Here is an 18,188-nt window from a genome sequence, read left to right on the forward strand (position 1 = left end):
GATGAACCCAGAGAGTTGTGCAGAGAGGATCCCCAGTAAAGAACTGGTGTCCTGCAGCTGCACAGACGGCAGGCATGTGAATGTGTGTGTAGAACTAACTAACCGGTAGATGATGAAAACAGAGAAATTTTACCCTTAAATGTTCCCAGCATCTAAATACTCTAGTCCTGCAATAAATAGAGTAGAATGAGCAGTCCTAAGAAAGGCAGGTGCAGGATGGTATGAGTCATTTTCCTTGGCGTAACTGACATTTTTGCAACAGGAGGTGTTTTATGTATGATAATTACTGCAGCATTATTTCCTGATGTTATATGCCTTGTCCTGTAAATTCACATTCATGAATCAGTTTTCGCTTGCCTGGAAATGGTTGTGATGAACAATGCTGACCCATGAACATCTTTTCAAGAAAATATTTTAAGAATATGTCTCAGATATGTTGGCTTTGATGTTCACTCCACACACACAAAATGTATTATCATGCGCCAGGCCTTCTATTTAGTTATCAAGCTGGTTGTGAATTTAGCTATTTCCATGCCCAGAGTTAGAGTGCTCATTTCTCTGAGAGCTGCTGAACCATTTCTTGGCAACACTAGACTGAAGAGGAGATACACAGCATGAGAAGATCATTGAAATACCACAGGGGGGCTTCATTTTTATGATCATAAGCTCTTAAGAATTAAAAAAAATAATACTATGCCTGCTCTGACAATGACCATCAAAAACATGTCTTCCTGTCGCTAGTGTGGGATCTCAGAGCTGAAAGGAAGGCCCAGATGACAATACAAATAAGTGTTTAGTTCTAAACCACTGATGGCTACCTTATATCAGGGCTAGTTCATGAACTTCCCATCCCCTGAAATTTCAAAAGATTTACCATAAAATACAGACTCACATAGTTCTCTCATTATATAGGTGTATTTTTCAAGGAAAAAAACATAACCTAAATTCATACTCATTCAACTGATATTCCTAAAAGGATTAAGCATGTAATTTTATTTATTTATTTTTAAATTTATTTATTTTAAGCATGTAATTTTAAATATACAATGTATTACCACACTGGAAGTTTCTAATGTGTCTTTATTGTTCTCTGCAGTGTCTCTATGGACCTATGTGAATAGTTGTACCTGCTGTTGCTAAGTAGGTACTTAGTAGCCAAGTCTGACTCTGTGTGACCTCATGGACTGTAGCCCACCAGGCTCCTCTGTCTGTGGATTTTCTCAGGAAAGAATAATGGGATGGGTTGCCATTTCTTCCTCCATAATGAGATTGCTCAAAATTCTCTAAGCGAGGCTTCAACAGTACGTGAACCGAGAATGTTCAGTTGTTCAAACTGGATGTAGAAAAGGCAGAGGAACCTGAGATCAAATTGCCAACATCCACTGGATCATAGAAAAAGCAGGAGAGTTCCAGAAAAGCATCTACTTCTGCTTTATTGACGCTAAAGCCTTTGACTGTGTGGATCACAACAAACTGTGAAAAATTCTTAAAGAGATGGGAATACCAAACCACCATAAAGAAAGCTGCTGCTGCTGCTAAGTTGCTTCAGTCGTGTCTGACTCTGTGCAACCCCATAGACAGCAGCCTACCAGGCTCCTCTGTCCCTGGGATTCTCCAGGGAAGAACACTGGAGTGGGTTGCCATTTCCTTCTCCAGTGCGTGAAAGTGAAAAGTGAAAGTGAAGTTGCTCAGTCATGTCTGACTCTTCGAGACCCCATGGACTGCAGCCCACCAGGCTCCTCCATCCATGGGATTTTCCAGGCAAGAGTACTGGAGTGGGTTGCCATTGCCTTCTCCAAAGAAAGCTGAGCGACAAAGAATTGATGCTTTTGAACTGTGGTGTTGCAGAAGACTCTTATGAGTCCCTTGGACAGCAAGGAGATCAAACCAGTCCATCCTAAAGGAAATCAGTCCTGAATATTCATTGAAAGGACTGATGCTGAAGCTGAAGCTCCAAAACTTTGGCCACCTGATTCGAAGAACTGACTCATCACTAGAAAAGACCCTGATGCTGGGAAAGATTTAAGGCAGGAGGAAGAGGAGATGAAAGAGGATGAGATGGTTGGATGGCATCACAGACTTGATAGAAGTGAGTTTGAGCAAGCTCCAGGAGTTGGTGATGGATAGGGGAGCCTGGTGTGCTACAGTCCATGGAGTCGCAAAGAGTCGGACATGACTGAGTAACTGAACTGAACTGAACTGACGACCTTACCTGCCTCCTGAGAAATCTGTATGCAGGTCAAGAAGCAACAGTTCAAAATGGACATGGACCAACAGACTGGCTCCAAACTGGGAAAGGAACACATCAAGGCTGTATATTGTCATCCTGCTGCTTGTTTAACTTATATGCAGAATACATCATGTGAAATGCTGGGATGGATGAAGCACAAGCTGGAATCAAGACTGCAGGGAGAAATATCAATAACCTCAGATATGCAGAGGACACCACCCTTATGGTAGAAAGTGAAGGGGAACTAAAGAACCTCTTGATGAAAGTTAAAGAGGAGAGTGAAAAAGCTGGCTTAAAACTCAGCGTTCAAAAAACGAAGATCATGGCATCAAGTCCCATCACTTAATGGCGAATAGATGGGGAAACAGTGGAAACAGTTACAGACTTTATTTTCTTGGGCTCCCAAATCACTGCAGATGGTGACTGCAGCCATGAAATTAAAAGGCTTGGAAGAAAGGCTATGAGAAACCTAGATAGCATTGCAGAGACATCATTTTGCCAACAAATGTCCATCTAGTTAAAGCTATGGTTTTTCCAGTAGTCTTGTATGGATGTGAGAGTTGGACTATAAAGAAGGCTGAATGGTGAAGAAGAATTGATGCTTTTGAACTGTGGTGTTGGAGAAGACTCTTGAGAGTTCCTTGGACAGCAAGGACATCAAACCAGTCCATCCCATAGGAAATCAGTCCTGAATATTCATTGGAAGGACTGATGCTGAAGCTGAAACTCCCATACTTTGGCCACCTGATTGAAAAACGGACTCATTTGAAAAGACCCTGATGCTGGGAAAGATTGAAGGCAGGAAGAGAAGGGGATGACAGAGGATGGGATGGTTGGATGGCATCGCCAGCTTGATGGACATGAGCTTGAGCAGGCTCTGGGAGTTGGTGATGTACAGGGAAGCCTGGCATGCTATGGTCCATGGAGTAGCAAAGAGTCAGACATGCCTGAGTGACTGAACTGAACTGAATAAGGCTGGGTATTTCCAAAGCTCAGGGTCCTCAGCTGTAACCAGAGTCCCTCCATGCCCCATTCACCTGGTCCTGCTCTGCATTAATCCCAGGGGAATCAGAGGATGGGGATCTGTAGGAATCTGCAGCTCCTGATGCCTCCTGTGCCAGGTCTAATAAACTGTTACTCTAGCAGGCATGCTGTGTCTTTCCTGACTGAGTTTATGAAAGTCTGACCAGCTGACGTCACTGCTGCTCAGGGACTGTGTGCCCGTGGGTTTCACTGGTGTCTTCTTTGAGACCAGCTGTGATTTGGAAGGCAAGAGGAGAGTGGACCTTAGATCATCGGGAGAGAATCTAGGAGGGCACAGCAGGGTAGAGGTGGTCAGAGGTTGACGTGGGCCTCTCAGGTCTGTTGAATGTGAGGCCTGGACTCCTGGGTTTCTGGCAAGTTTAGAACAAGCACAGATAGAACATGTGAGCAGGTGCCATCCAGCCCCCCTAACAGCATCCAGTGCAAGAGGGCCTTGTCTTGCTAGGGCTCCCCAGCTCCAGGAGGTGGTTGAGGGTGTTGCTGCTGCCGCTAAGTCACTTCAGTTGTGTCCGACTCTGTGCGACCCCATAGATGGAAGCCCACCAGGCTCCCCTGTCTCTGGGATTTTCCAGGCAAGAACACTGGAGTGGGTTGCCATTTCCTTCTCCAATGCATGAAAGTGAAAAGTGAAAGTGAAGTCACTCAGTTGTGTCTGACTCTTCGAGACCCCATGGACTGCAGCCCACCAGGCTCCTCTGTCCATGGGATTTTCCAGGCAAGAGTTCTGGAGTGGGGTGCCATTGCCTTCTCCAGTTGAGGGTATTAGAAGGATGCAAACCCAGTGTGACATACAGGTCACCATGGGACCCTTGGCTTATGGGTTGGAGAAATGGGCCATGACCAACCATGGGGACCTCCAGCACTGACTCCACTAGACTCACGTGAGCAGCAAGTCATCTCCAGCCTCACCGCGTAGACAGAGGTGGGAGAGACAGGGAAACAGAGAGACAGAAGGAGGCCTGGCCCAGATTTTGCAGGGGATTTCTAGCCTTGCACCTGAGCTGAGGTGAGAAGCACTTTGAAATGTTAGACAGGGACTTGAGATTCCAACACACAAACTACAGCACAAAGCACTGATCAGAGAGTTAATGCTTATGGTTTTTTTTTTTTTTTTTACATATTGACTTTAAATTATTTCATCATTCCCAAGAAATTCTGAGGGAAATTTTGCTACAATTACACTAAATCTAAATATTAACTTGGAAGAAATTGAGGTTTTCACAGTATTCAGTTTTTTTCTTTAGTTTTCCCTCTATTAATTTAAGACTGTGTGTGTGTGTGTGTATGCCTGTGCATGTGTGTGTATATATGTACATGTATCCCGAGAGAAGGAAATGGCTACCCACTCCAATATTCTTGCCTGGGAAATCCCTTGGACAGAGGAGCCTTGCGGGCTATAGTCCATGGGGTCTTAAGAGTCAGACACAACTTAGCGACTAAACCTCCACTGTGTATATATTTCCTCTCTTCACACAGGCAGTATAATATCTTGTTAGTGTTGTTCCAAGGCTGTGGTTAACATTGTAAATAAACCCCTCCCCATTATAAAGCTAACATATTAACATATACAAATATGTAGAAATCTGTAGTTTTTATGTTTCATTCGTTCAGTATTTGTTAAGTGCCTATGGTATGTCAGGTCCAGATACATACTTATCTTGAATCATACCACTTTACTCCACTCTAATTAAAGAGTTTTTAGGTTTTACAAATATGATAAATTTATCTACTACCTTCCAATAGTTATATGTATTGATTTGGTTTCAAGCGCTGTTCCATTGGCAAGAACATCCTTAAGAAAGTGAATAGTGTTGGTAATATTGGCATTCTCATTCTGTAATTAATTTTAATGGGATGTTTTTTATTGTCTTTTAAGAGTTGGGTATTTGAAATGGCATCGATAAATAATACCATTTTCTTCCACTCCTGTGTACAAAATCAATTAAGAAATAAGAAACAGAACACAGACAAATGGAAGTCAGATCCTCAGCTTTAATACTGATGAAACCAAGTTGGGGTACTGGCTCTATGTAGGCGCTCACAGAGCTCACTAACTCCTCCTAGAAGGAAGTGAGATTCAGGGCACCCACTGTCTCCCCTACGGGGGCTGTGCCCATCAGTGACAGAGAACCTGAGAGGAAGCACCTTCTGTGATGCAGCTCCTCTGGGAGTAGAAAGGGCCAGAGCTGGAGCACCTGCTTCCTTTGTCACCAGATGAAGGGCTGTTGCCTGTTCTCTGGTTGCAGTGGGAGGGAGTGTGGGTGTTGTCATGGGGGAAAGAGTTCCCCCTCTAGTTATGTGTGGTTTGTAAAAACTTCCTTTAGCATGAAAGGAAAGTCATTTCTAATTTTACTAAGAACCCTATTAAGAGGATTTAAAAATGAATGCTAGAAACATTAAAATGTTTCTCTTTGTCATCTATTGGATTCAATACGTTTTTTCATGTTGAACTTAAGAGTTATGTAACTTGAAAAAATTTATTTGTTAAAACTAAATAACATTTCCATTCTTGTATGAACTGCTTACTCATGGTGGAGAGCTCATTAACTCTATAAATGAGATTTCTAACTTTTTTGTTTTTCAACAAGTTTTGAACATTTGCTTTTGTTATTTTTTTAATGGAAGTATAGTTGGCATACAGTGTTTTGTTGTTTCAAGTGTACTGTGGAATGATTTGACAATTGCAAATGTTATGAAATGATCACCATTATAAGTTTAGTGATCATCTGTCCTCACACAAAATTAGTACAGTGTTCTCCTTATTGCCAAATTCAAACTTAAATTGAAGAAAGTAGGAAAAACCACTAGACCATCAGGTATGACCTAAATCAAATCCCTTATGATTATACAGTGGAAGGGAGAAATAGATTTAAGGGACTAGATTTGATAGACAGACTGCCTCATGAACTATGGACACAGGTTCGTGACATTGTACAAGAGACAGGGATCAAGACCTTCCCCATGGAAAAGAAATGCAAAAAAGCAAAATGGCTGTCTGAGGAGGCCTTACAAATAGCTGTGAAGAGAAGAGAAGCGAAAAGCAAAGGAGAAAAGGAAAGATATAAGCATCTGAATGCAGAGTTCCAAAGAATAGCAAGGAGAGATAAGAAACCCTTCCTCAGTGATCAGTGCAAGGAAATAGAGGAAAACAACAGAATGGGAAAGACTAGTGATCTCTTCAAGAAAATTAGAGATACCAAAGGAATATTTCATGCAAAGATGGGCTCGATAAAGGACAGAAATGGTACGGACCTAAAAGAAGCAGAAGATATTAAGAAGAGGTGGCAAGAATACACAGAAGAACTGTACAAAAAAGATCTTCACGACCCAGATAATCATGATGGTGTGATCACTCATCTACAGCCAGACATCCTGGAATGTGAAGTCAAGTGGGCCTTAAAAAGCATCACTACGAACAAAGCTAGTTGGGGTGATGGAATTCCAGTTGAGCTATTTCAAATCCTGAAAGATGATGCTGTGAAAGTGCTGCACTCAATATGCCAGCAAATTTGGAAAACAGCAGTGGCCACAGCACTGGAAAAGGTCAGTTTTCATTCCATTCCCAAAGAAAGGCAATGCCAAAGAATGCTCAAACTACTGCACAATTGCACTCATCTCACATGCTAGTAAAGTAATACTCAAATTTCTCCAAGCCAGGCTTCAGCAATATGTGAACTGTGAACTTCCAGATGTTCGAGCTGGTTTTATAAAAGGCAGAGGAAACAGAGACCAAATTGCCAACATCTGCTGGATCATCAAAAAAGCAAGAGAGTTCCAGAAAAACATCTATTTCTGCTTTATTGACTATGCCAAAGCCTTTGACTATGTGGATCACAAGGAACTGTGGAAAATTCTGAAAGAGATGGGAATATCAGACCACCTGACCTGCCTCTTGAGAAACCTATATGAGGTCAAGAAGCAACAGTTAGAACTGGACATGGAACAACAGACTGGTTCCAAATAGGAAAAGGAGTACATCAAGGCTGTATATTGTCACCCTGCTTATTTAACTTATATGCAGAGTACATCATGAGAAATGCTGGGCTGGAAGAGGCACAAGCTGGAATCAAAAGATTGCCGGGAGAAATATCAATAACCTCAGATATGCAGATGATACCACCCTTATGGCAGAAAGTGTAGAGGAACTAAAAAGCCTCTTGATGAGAGTTAAAGAGGAGAGTGAAAATGTTTGCTTAAAGTTCAACATTCAGAAAACTAAGATCATGTCATCTGGTCCCATCACTTTATGGGAAATAGATGGGGAAACAATGGAAACAGTGTCAGACTTTATTTTTTTGGGCTCCAAAATCACTACAGATGGTGACTGCAGCCATGAAATTAAAAGACGTTTACTCCTTGGAAGGAAAGTTATGACCAACCTAGATAGCATATTCAAAAGCAGAGACATTACTTTGCCAACAAAGGTCCGTCTAGTCAAGGCTATGGTTTTTCCTGTGGTCATGTATGGATGTGAGAGTTGGTCTGTGAAGAAGGCTGAGTGCCGAAGAATTGATGCTTTTGAACTGTGGTGTTGAAGAAGACTCTTGAGAGTCCCTTAGACTGCAAGGAGATCCAACCAGTCCATTCTGAAGGAGATCAGCCCTGGGATTTCTTTGGAGGGAATAATGCTAAAGCTGAAACTCCAGTACTTTGGCCACCTCATGTGAAGAGTTGACTCATTGGAAAAGACTCTGATGCTGGGAGGGACTGGGGGCAGGAGGAGAAGGGGACAACAGAGGATGAGATGGCTGGATGGCATCACTGACTTGATGGATGTGAGTTTGAGTGAACTCTGGGAGTTGGTGATGGACAGGGAGGCCTGGCGCACTGCAGTTCATGGGGTCGCAAAGAGTCAGACATGACTGAGCAATTGAACTGAGCTGAACTGAACTGAACTATTGACCATATTCCTTTTGCTTTACATTACATCCTTGTAACTTAATTATCATAAGACTGGAGGTTTGTACCTCTTAATTCCCTCACCTGTTTTGCCCACGCTCTACCCCCTCCCTCCGACAGCCACCCATTTGTTCTCAGTATCTATGAGTTTGTTTTGGTTTTTAGATTTCATATGTAAGTGGTATGCAGCATTTGTATTTATTTTGGAGGATCTAATTAGGGGTCTTATCTAAAGAATGTTTCTTGAGGGCCTGCTGTGGTCTAGGCACTCTGTGTTGGTGTTTAGCTGTACAGAGTGGTGAAAAAATTCATGACCTTAAGAAAAGCTTTGTTTCAAGATAAAATGGCATGCAAAAGTATACGGAGAGCTAAAAGCAATCAAATATATGATGACATAACCTTTATATCATAATCATACAAACCAGTCACCAATGCCCTAATAGTATGTATTTAATTTTAGAATGCATCAGTTCATTTTATCTCAAGTCTCTGGGACTTGAGAATGGAAATGGGTTTTCACACTAGGATAATTTGTCTTCCTGGCAACAGTTCCCTTGAGTGTTTTTTGGTTTTTGCTTTTTTGCTTTATTTTGGATTGTCCCAGGAGTTTACTGTTTATTTTGGGAAGGCATTAGATATTTTCCTTGGAAATGCCACCAGATGCCAAGCAACATGTAGATTATTAAAGGTTACCAGCATTCTTCTTTCTACCTTTTGACTAATTAAAAACATTTAACTGAGAGATGTCATAAAATGTATTTTTAGGAGGTTTCAATATATAATTGAGTAAGAAAAAAAGCTTTAAAAGCACGAATTACTTGCTAATACTTAAAATGTTTTATAGGTCTCTTTGACGTTATTTTCAACAAAGGAAATGTATGCATTTTCCAAAGTCATGAATTGAGGCACCTTTCTCTGGCTCTTGACAACGGCTTTGTCACTGGAATGGTATGTGGTAATCTCTGTTTTCACCGTATGTCAAATGTATTGTATATATATATATATATATATATATATATAATATATTCTTGCACAAGACACTTTCATAAGATTATGAATTTGTATTTTCCTTTGGCTTTTGCTTCCACTTTTTTCATGTTGTTTTGTCTCACTGATTTTTGAGATTTTGATATGTAAATGGCCTTAAATTTCAGCAGTTAGAATTTAGACAAGAAAAAGTAGAACACGTCTCTGAGAACATTCAAACTTTCAGTTAGCCTCAAAATGGGAAATCTGACCTCCCAAAGGCCCTTTCAGGGATCACATTATTGGGGGAAAACCAATAGTTTCACATAATTATGCCTTGTATTACTTAGTTGGGCTTCCCTGGTGGCTCAGTTGGTAAAGAATCTGCCTGCCATGCACGAGACCCAGGTTTGATCCCTGGATTGGGAAGATCCCCTGGAGAAGGAAATGGCTACCCACTCCAGTAGTCTTGCCTGGGAAATCTCATGGACAGAGGAGCCTGGTGGGCTACAGTCCATAGGGTCGCGAAGAACTGGACACGACTTGAGCAGCTAAACACAGCACAGTGTGCTTTGTGAATGAGTGTAAGAGATTACTTAGTTTAGGTTTGAAAGAAACCCAAAGCTGGTGCTCTGTGACAACCTAGAGGGGTGGGATGGGAAAGGAGGTGGGAGGAAGGTTTAAGAGGGAAGGGACATAGGTATATCTATGGCTGATTCATGTTGATACATGGCAGAAACAATCACAGTAGTGTAAAGTAATTATCCTACAATTAAAAATAAAATAAAAATTTTAAAATGGATAAAACTTCTAAAAATGTCTTTTTTTTAAGATCCATGTATGATTATTTGTTTTGAAGCTGAGAAAGCATAGGATGACATGCACTGTTTTAAGTGCTAACTGTGTGTTATAACATTTAGCCTTTTTATTGTCCTATGAGAGAGTACATTAGCATCCCTTTCTGACAGAAGAGGAGCCTGACGAGTGGGAAGACTGTGTTGTCCAAAGTCTCAGAGCTGGTCAGTATGAAAGCAGGCACGGAGCACAGAAGCTGGGACTCCACCCCTCATTCTACAGCTTTCTCATATAATCTTACATAATTTTATGCAATGACTTTTTTTTTTTACTTATATCTTGTTTTAAAACTTAAGGATAGCAATAAATTTTGAAGAAAAAACATGATCTGTAGGACTGAAATTCAGGCTAAGGAACTAATCAGTCACCTTTTTTTTTTGACAACATTGACCATATTTATTTTGTTTACAAATCTGCAGTTGGGCGGGACCCAGAGAAGGTAGCACATCTCTCTTCCTCTCAGCATCAAGTGAAGTGGCTGAAATGTTAGAGCCTGGAGTCATCCAAGGGCTTGTTGAGTCGAAGGTCTGATAGTCGACGCCAGCTCTCAGTGGAACAGCTGTGTGTGGCCCTTCCTTCAGTGTAGCTGCTTGACTCTCATAGCGTGGGAGCTAGGTTCCAGGACAAAAGTGCCCAGAGGGGAAATAGTCAGGAGGAAGCTGTATTGTTTTTTTAAAACAAATTATTAATTAATTTACTTACTTGCTTCACTGGTGGCTCAGATGATAAATAATCTACCTGCAGCATGGAAGACCCAGTTCAATCTCTGAGTCGGGAAGATCCCCTGGAGAAGGAACTGGCAACCCACTCCAGTATTCTTGCCTGGAGAATCCCATGGACAGAGGAGTTGGGCAGGCTAGAGTCCATGGGGCTGCAAAGATTCGGACATGAATCAGTCACATTTCTTTTATGGTGTCTTTTTTTTGAACTTGGCATGTTACCCCATGCTGTTTTTTATGCTTATTTTTATTTATATGTTGGCTGCACTGGATTTCAGTGGTGGCATATGGGATCTAGTTTCCTGATCAGGGATCAAACTGGGGCACTCTGCGTTGTGAGCTTGGAGTCTTAGTCATTGGACCACCAGGGAAGTCCCTCACGCTGTATTTTGTAGTGCATTCTGCTTCATAAAGGTCCTAGTCAGTAGAAGTTTAATAAATATGAATGTTGAGGGTATGGAGTCACTCAAATTAAGAGTTCAAGAAATGTTCTATTTATTTTTCTAAAATCAAATTAAGTCTCTCTGTAAACCCCTCTCCCTCTAAGTTGGAGAAAAATTCCATCTTGGTTATTATGAAGGTCACCTTGTTGTATACACATTTCAAGCTGGTGACAACTCTCTTAACTTCAGTCCACACTGCTCACTGCCTAGTTCTCATCAAACATCAGGTGGTTTCTTTGTGAACGGCTCCGTGGCTTACCTGCCATCCTCACACAAGAAACTTCACTGAGGTTGGCAGCTTTAGTGTCACGAATCAAGCCTTTCCAGCGGCATCAGTAAGTCCTTACTTTCAGGCCCAGATGCCTCCTTGAGACAGTGAGAGGTCAGACCTCAAACAGTGCCCTAAACTAGAAATGTCTCACTATAGTTTATCTTCCTTGATTTGTTCAGTTTTTCACAAGCAAAACCTAGTAATAAACATCTGTTAATTTCATCTTTTGATCCTATGTGGTCTTTAATTAGGAAGACACAAAAAAAGAAGTGAAAAATAATGATAAAATGCACATTAACATCTCATTAAATTACCCTGCCACTGGAATTATTTTTGCTGTTATTTAGCGCTCTACATGGTTTCTGAAAAGTCAAGAGAAGGTCCTTGGAGCAAGACCCTGGAAATCAGGGCGGGAGATCAAAAGAATTGAATCAGAAAACATGTCACAGTTGTACAGCTAGTTCAAGGGTTCCATGCAGTGCACTGGATCTGTGCAGACATAGAGTGTCAACACCTTTTCTATTGCTTATGCAGAGCTTTCATTTTGTTTTGTTTTCCCTTTTTCTTTTAGGCTAGTGGTGGGGCCTCCACTGAGATGCGGGTGCTGTCCCAGCCCAACCGCTGCGCACTTCTTGAGTCAGCACGGGTTCCCGGCCACTTGGTTATTTTTGATCGCCATGGCAAAATAACTAACGAATCATCGGCAGGCTATGCAGACCTTTCAAAAGAGTTTGTGGTTTTTGTCAAGGTAAACTGGAGGAAGGTCATTAAAGCTGATACTCTTAAACTTGTATTATCTTTTGCCCTGTTGAGGAAAACTCTTGAATGAAGTCACAGTGGAGAAATCAGATCTCTTTCCACTCAGGGCATTGATGCCTGTGGTCATTTTGTCCACCCAGAATGTGATCGTAGGGACGGCAGCCTTAGCAACACTAAAATGATGGGAGTAACAGCCAATGTCAATTGAATTTGCAGGTTAAAACTATGGCTGTGGGAATTTCAAATAAAAAGTTAGAGAATCTTATATTTGGGAGTGAAACAAATCTATATTTAACTTTTCTAACTGTTAGAATATTTACATATTTATACTCTTTGAGTGTTGTATGTGTGTGATCATTTCATATTGCTTATGTTTTTTTTCTTTGTAATACATGTTTGTGAATTTATCTTTTTATCTTTAAATGATATTATTAATGCAATAGGTATCATTTGTGAGATTGCCTGTTTTATTACAGACACTTTACTGAGAGCTTCACCATACACAATACTAAATCTAACCACCATGACATTTCTGACAGATATTGTTATCTACATTTTAAAAATGAAGAGAATGTTTTCTGAAAAGTTACAACTTTTAATGAGTATAACATATCTAGTCTGGTGAATTATGAATCCAATCAGTCAATTTGTCTTCAAAACTTTTTAGACCTACTATGATGATGCTGTGAAAGTGCTGCACTCAATATGCCAGCAAATTTGGAAAACTCAGCAGTGGCCACAGGACTGGAAAAGGTCAGTTTTCATCCCAATCCCAAAGAAAGGCAATGCCAAAGAATGCTCAAACTACCGCACAATTGCACTCCTCTCACACGCTAGTAAAGTAATGCTCAAAATTCTCCAAGCCAGGTTTCAGCAATATGTGAACCGTGAACTTCCAGATGTTCAAGCTGGTTTTAGAAAAGGCAGAGGAACCAGAGATCAAATTGCCAACATCTGCTGGATCATAGAAAAAGCAAGAGAGTTCCAGAAAAACATCTATTTCTGCTTTATTGACTATGCCAAAGCCTTTGACTGTGTGGATCACAATAAACTGTGGAAAATTATTCAAGAGATGGGAATACCAGACCACCTGATCTGCCTCTTGAGAAATTTGTATGCAGGTCAGGAAGCAACAGTTAGAACTGGACATGGAACAACAGACTGGTTCCAAATAGGGAAAGGAGTTTGTCAAGGCTGTATATTGTCACCCTGTTTATTTAATTTATATGCAGAGTACATCATGAGAAACACTGGACTGGAAGAAACACAAGCTGGAATCAAGATTGCCAAGAGAAATATCAATAACCTCAGATATGCAGATGACACCACCTTTATGGCAGAAAGTGAAGAGGAACTAAAAAGCCTCTTGATGAAAGTGAAAGTGGACAGTGAAAAAGTTGGCTTAAAGCTCAACATTCAGAAAACGAAGATCATGGCATCCAGTCCCACCACTTCATGGGAAATAGATGGGGAAACAGTGGAAACAGTGTCAGACTTTATTTTTCTGGGCTCCAAAATCACTACAGATGGTGATTGCAGCCATGAAATTAAAAGATGCTTACTTCTTGGAAGGAAAGTTATGACCAACCTAGATAGCATATTCAAAGCAGAGACATTACTTTGCCAACAAAGGTTCATCTAGTCAAGGCTATGGTTTTTCCTGTGGTCATGTATGGATGTGAGAGTTGGACTGTGAAGAAGGCTGAGTGCCGAAGAATTGATGCTTTCGAACTGTGGTGTTGGAGAAGACTCTTGAGAGTCCCTTGGACTGCAAGGAGATCCAACCAGTCCATTCTGAAGGAGATCAGCTGTCGGATTTCTTTGGAAGAAATGGTGCTAAAGCTGAAACTCCTGTACTTTGGCCACCTCATGTGAAGAGTTGATTCATTGGAAAAGACCCTGATGCTGGGAGGGATTTGGGGCAGGAGGAGAAGGGGACAACAGAGGATGAGATGGCTGGATGGCATCGCTGACTCGATGGACGTGAGTCTGAGTGAACTCCGGGAGTTGGTGATGGACAGGGAGGCCTGGCATGCTGCGATTCGTGGGGTTGCAAAGAGTCGAACATGACTGAGCGACTGATCTGATGTAATAAACACTTCATTATGTTATTATTTTCCCCAGACAACATGGGGAAAATATGGTTACATTATATTCAAACATTAGGAAAATATGAATTTGTCATTGGATATTTAATCTTAATTTCTTTATTTTATTACCTTTAATGTATTACTGGAAAATGTACTTGGACTTATGTCTCTGACAACATATTTTATTATTTTCTTAGCCTAGATCATTCAAAATTGAATTGAAAGGTCAGAATATGAGCCCTTTAAGACTCTTGGCAACATATTGACAAATCTCTCTCCAGAAATGTACCAGTACTTAATCCTGGGAAAGTCAAATCATGAGGTTAGAGGGGACAGTTGACATGACCACCCTTGCTTCTGACAGGGACTTCAGAGTGAAGGATTCTTGAGGTCACTATCAAGTTTTGATAATTCATGAGAATGATCCAGAACTAAATCATTGCTCTCACATTCATGGTATTACAGAGAAAGGATGCAGATTTAACATTCACTAAGAGAAGAGATGCAGAGGGCAGAGTTCAGGAAAAGCACCAAATGTGGAAATTGTGGTTGTCCTCTTCCTGGAATCAGGATGATGTGACTTTCTCTGCACTGATGTGTGATGATATTCATGGAGCACTGCCATCCAGGGAGGCTTACCTGAGACTTGGGCCCAGAGGCTTTCCTGGGGTCCCTCACATAGGGAGTCCATAAGGCCAGTCTCAGTCTCTAACATTCATTAAGGAAAGAGATGCAGAGGGAAGAGACCTCTTGGGAGGTCAGCTGACACCTCGTTACGCAAAGTTCCCACCCTAAGTCGCATCTTTACTATCTGGCTGACCCAAGGCTGCCAGGCAAGCAAAGACACTCCTGTTAGGCACAGCACCGTTAGGGGTTGGTGATTACTTCTCAGAAACCTAGGACAAAGGCCAGACCTTTCCAGGTAAAATGATGCTCATTACTACCAAGTTCCCTTTGACAGAGCAGGATATTATTTATATTGATATCATGGACCTTGGTGTTGAGTATAGCAGTCCTTGAAAGAAACTTTGACAATCTTCTAGAGAAATAAACATTTAATTTTCATTTTATTATTATTTTTATTACTCGTATAGATTATTTTTCCTTTTGCATATTCATCATTTGTATTTTGTGACTTGTGTATTTGTGTCTTTTATTCATTTCTCTACTGTGTTAGTACATTTCTAACTAATTTTCAAGAACTTTTAATATCTTCCTCTTAAGCTATTGCTTATATGCAGAATATATCATGTGAAACGCTGGGCTGGATGAAGCACAAGCTGGAATCAAGATTGCAGGGAGAAATATCAATAACCTCAGATATGCAGATAACACCACCCTTATGGTAGAAAGTGAAGAGGAACTAAAGAGCTTCTTGATGAAAGTGAAAGAAGAGAGTGAAAAAGCTGGCTTAAAACTCAACATTCAGAAAACTAAGATCATGACATCCAGTCCTATCACTTCATGGCAAATAGATAAGGAAACAATGGAAACAGTGGCAGACTTCATTTTCTTGGGCTCCAAAATCACTGCAGATGGTGACTGTAGTTTTGGAATGAAAAGATACTTGCTCCTTGGAAGAAAAGCTATGACCAATCTAGACAGCATATTAAAAAGCAGAGGCATCAATCACTTTGTTGACAAATGTCCATCTAGTCAAAGCTATGGTTTTCCCAATAGTCATGTATGGATGTGAGAGTTGAATCATAAAGAAAGCTAAGCACTGAAGAATTGATGCTTTTGAACTGTGGTGTTGGAGCAGACTCTTGAGAGTCCCTTGGACTGCAAGGAGATCCAACCAGTCCATCCTAAAGGAAGTCAATCCTGAATATTCATTGGAAGGACTGATGCTGAAGCTGAAGCTCTTTGGCCACCTGATCAAAGAACTGACTCATTGGAAAAGCCCTTGATGCTGGGAAAGATTGAAGGCAGGAGGAGAAGGGGATGACAGAGGATGAGATGGCATGACCAACTTGGTGGACATGAGTTTGAGCAAGCTCTGGGAGTTGGTGATGGACAGGGAGGCTTGGTGTGCTGCAGTACATGGGGTTGCAAAGAGTTGGATACAACTGAGCAACTGAACTGACTGAAGCTATTGATTAGAGAAGATTTACTTAATTTGGCTTTAGTTATATTCGATACTTCTTTTCATTCATTCATTTATTCCTCCATGCATGTGTGTGTGAGTGCTAAGTCACTTCAGTTATGTCTGACTCTTTGAGACCCCATGGACTATAGCTCATCAGGCTCCTCTGTCCATGGAATTCTCCAGGCAAGAATACTGGAGTAGGTTGCCATGCCCTCCTCCAGGGGATCTTCCTGACCCAGGGATCAAGCCTGCATCTCTTACGTCCCCTGCATTGGCAGGCGGGTTCTTTACCACTAGCACCACCTGGGAAGCCCCTCCTACATGCATACATTTAACTAATATCCATAGATTACTTGTCAAAATTCAAGCACTCTTATAGAACACTATTTTTATTCTTTTCTGTATTAGTATTCAAACTATTTGCTTAGAGTGATTGGAAACTTCTTAAGAGAAATGTTTGTGGGTTTTGCATCTTCTTAAAATCTCTGTAGCATCTGATGCTGATTCTTACAGTCTCAATAAGTAATGATTAATGTAAATCATAATGAGTCAACCAGACCACCTTCTTTAGTTTTGTTTAGCTTTACATAGCAGTTAAATTTTTTATTTCCTTTTTTTTTTTTGCTCATTCTTTCCCACCAAGCTTCTGGTAAGATCCCGATAACTGCAGCTTTTGTAAGAAAATGGGCTCTATTGCCATATTTCTCTAGCAAGACACAGGCGTGTCACTTACTGCCTCTCTGTGCTGTTGGTTGCTCTGCAGGGTGTGTTGCTCAACAGCGCAGTGGTTCTGCTTGCCACCAGCCTGTGCCAGGCCCTCTGCCTCCAGCCGGATGGGAGCTGCACGGGCGTAGGAAAGCCGTCTGAAAAGTCCTACTGGAGAGTGCATAAAATCAGCTCTAGGATATGCATGTTTGAAAGTGTGAAGAATGCACGGATGTTTCTGAGGATTAAGGATGGACGGTGTGATGGAGCTGTAAGCATCTGCTCGTGTTTTTCTCAGCGAATGTCTAAGACACTTGCCAAGAATTGCTACAAGTGTTGCTTGCTTGAGTGTTTTGCTTTTTAGTTTTAACCTATGAAAACTCTGGAAAATTGGATGTGCTACGTGGTAGCCCCCCTTGACTGGTATTGTTAATACACGACTGGGGGTGGGTACCCTCTTGGTGTGACCAGAAGGGGTCCTTGACCCTTAGACACTGCTTCTGAAATGAAAGGTGCATGCAGATCACCTGGAAATAGTGTTAGAAAATGGGTTCTGACTCAGATAGACTGCTCCAGGACCTATGTGTCTGTGTTTCTAACGAGCATCAAGCTGCTGTTGTTGAGTCAGGCCCCAAACCACACTTTGAGAACCAAGGCCCTGGGAAGTCCCAGCTCAGTCATATTTCCTGAACTGCTTCCTTGGAACCTGAGTTCCCACCAGTGGAAAGCCTGCTCTGTGAGTAAGGAGGTAATTTTTTTTTTTGGCTGCACCCTGTGATATGTGGGATCCTTGTTCTCTGACCAGACATTGAACTGGGGCCCCCTGCTCTGGAAACACTGAATCTTAACCACCGGACCGTTGGGGAAGTCCTAGAAAGTAATTTTATGCTCTAAATATTAGAAGTTTTTCCTTAACATCTTGTAACTCTGGAGGGGTGACTTGTAACCAATATCACAACTTTTATATTTTCATACATCTCTGACAGGTTGAGGGGCACAGTTACCATTTAGCAAGTCTATTAATGCTCTGCTCATCCATTTTCATTTGAAAGAGTTTGGTTTAAACTGTGCCTTTTGGATAAACTTGGAGATGCTCCCTGTCCCCCCTCTCCTTACCA

General features: G+C 41.3%; 1 protein-coding gene across 2 annotated transcripts in view; it reads left to right on the forward strand.

The window, feature by feature from the left end:
• The window catches only part of LOC133260431 (uncharacterized), a 149,830-nt gene that overhangs the window by 99,274 nt on the left and 32,368 nt on the right, over nucleotides 1-18,188 (forward strand). The window contains exons 14-16 of one of the 2 annotated variants that reach the window (XM_061438766.1): nucleotides 9,018-9,121; nucleotides 11,999-12,175; nucleotides 17,129-17,341. In XM_061438766.1, coding sequence (XP_061294750.1) covers nucleotides 9,018-9,121; nucleotides 11,999-12,175; nucleotides 17,129-17,341 — 494 coding nt within the window. The remainder of the gene's footprint in view (nucleotides 1-9,017; nucleotides 9,122-11,998; nucleotides 12,176-17,128; nucleotides 17,342-18,188) is intronic. The other variant, XM_061438767.1, reaches the window with a different exon arrangement.

The sequence above is a fragment of the Bos javanicus genome, chromosome 14 (assembly GCF_032452875.1).
Source record: "Bos javanicus breed banteng chromosome 14, ARS-OSU_banteng_1.0, whole genome shotgun sequence".
Taxonomy (NCBI): Eukaryota; Metazoa; Chordata; class Mammalia; order Artiodactyla; family Bovidae; genus Bos; species Bos javanicus.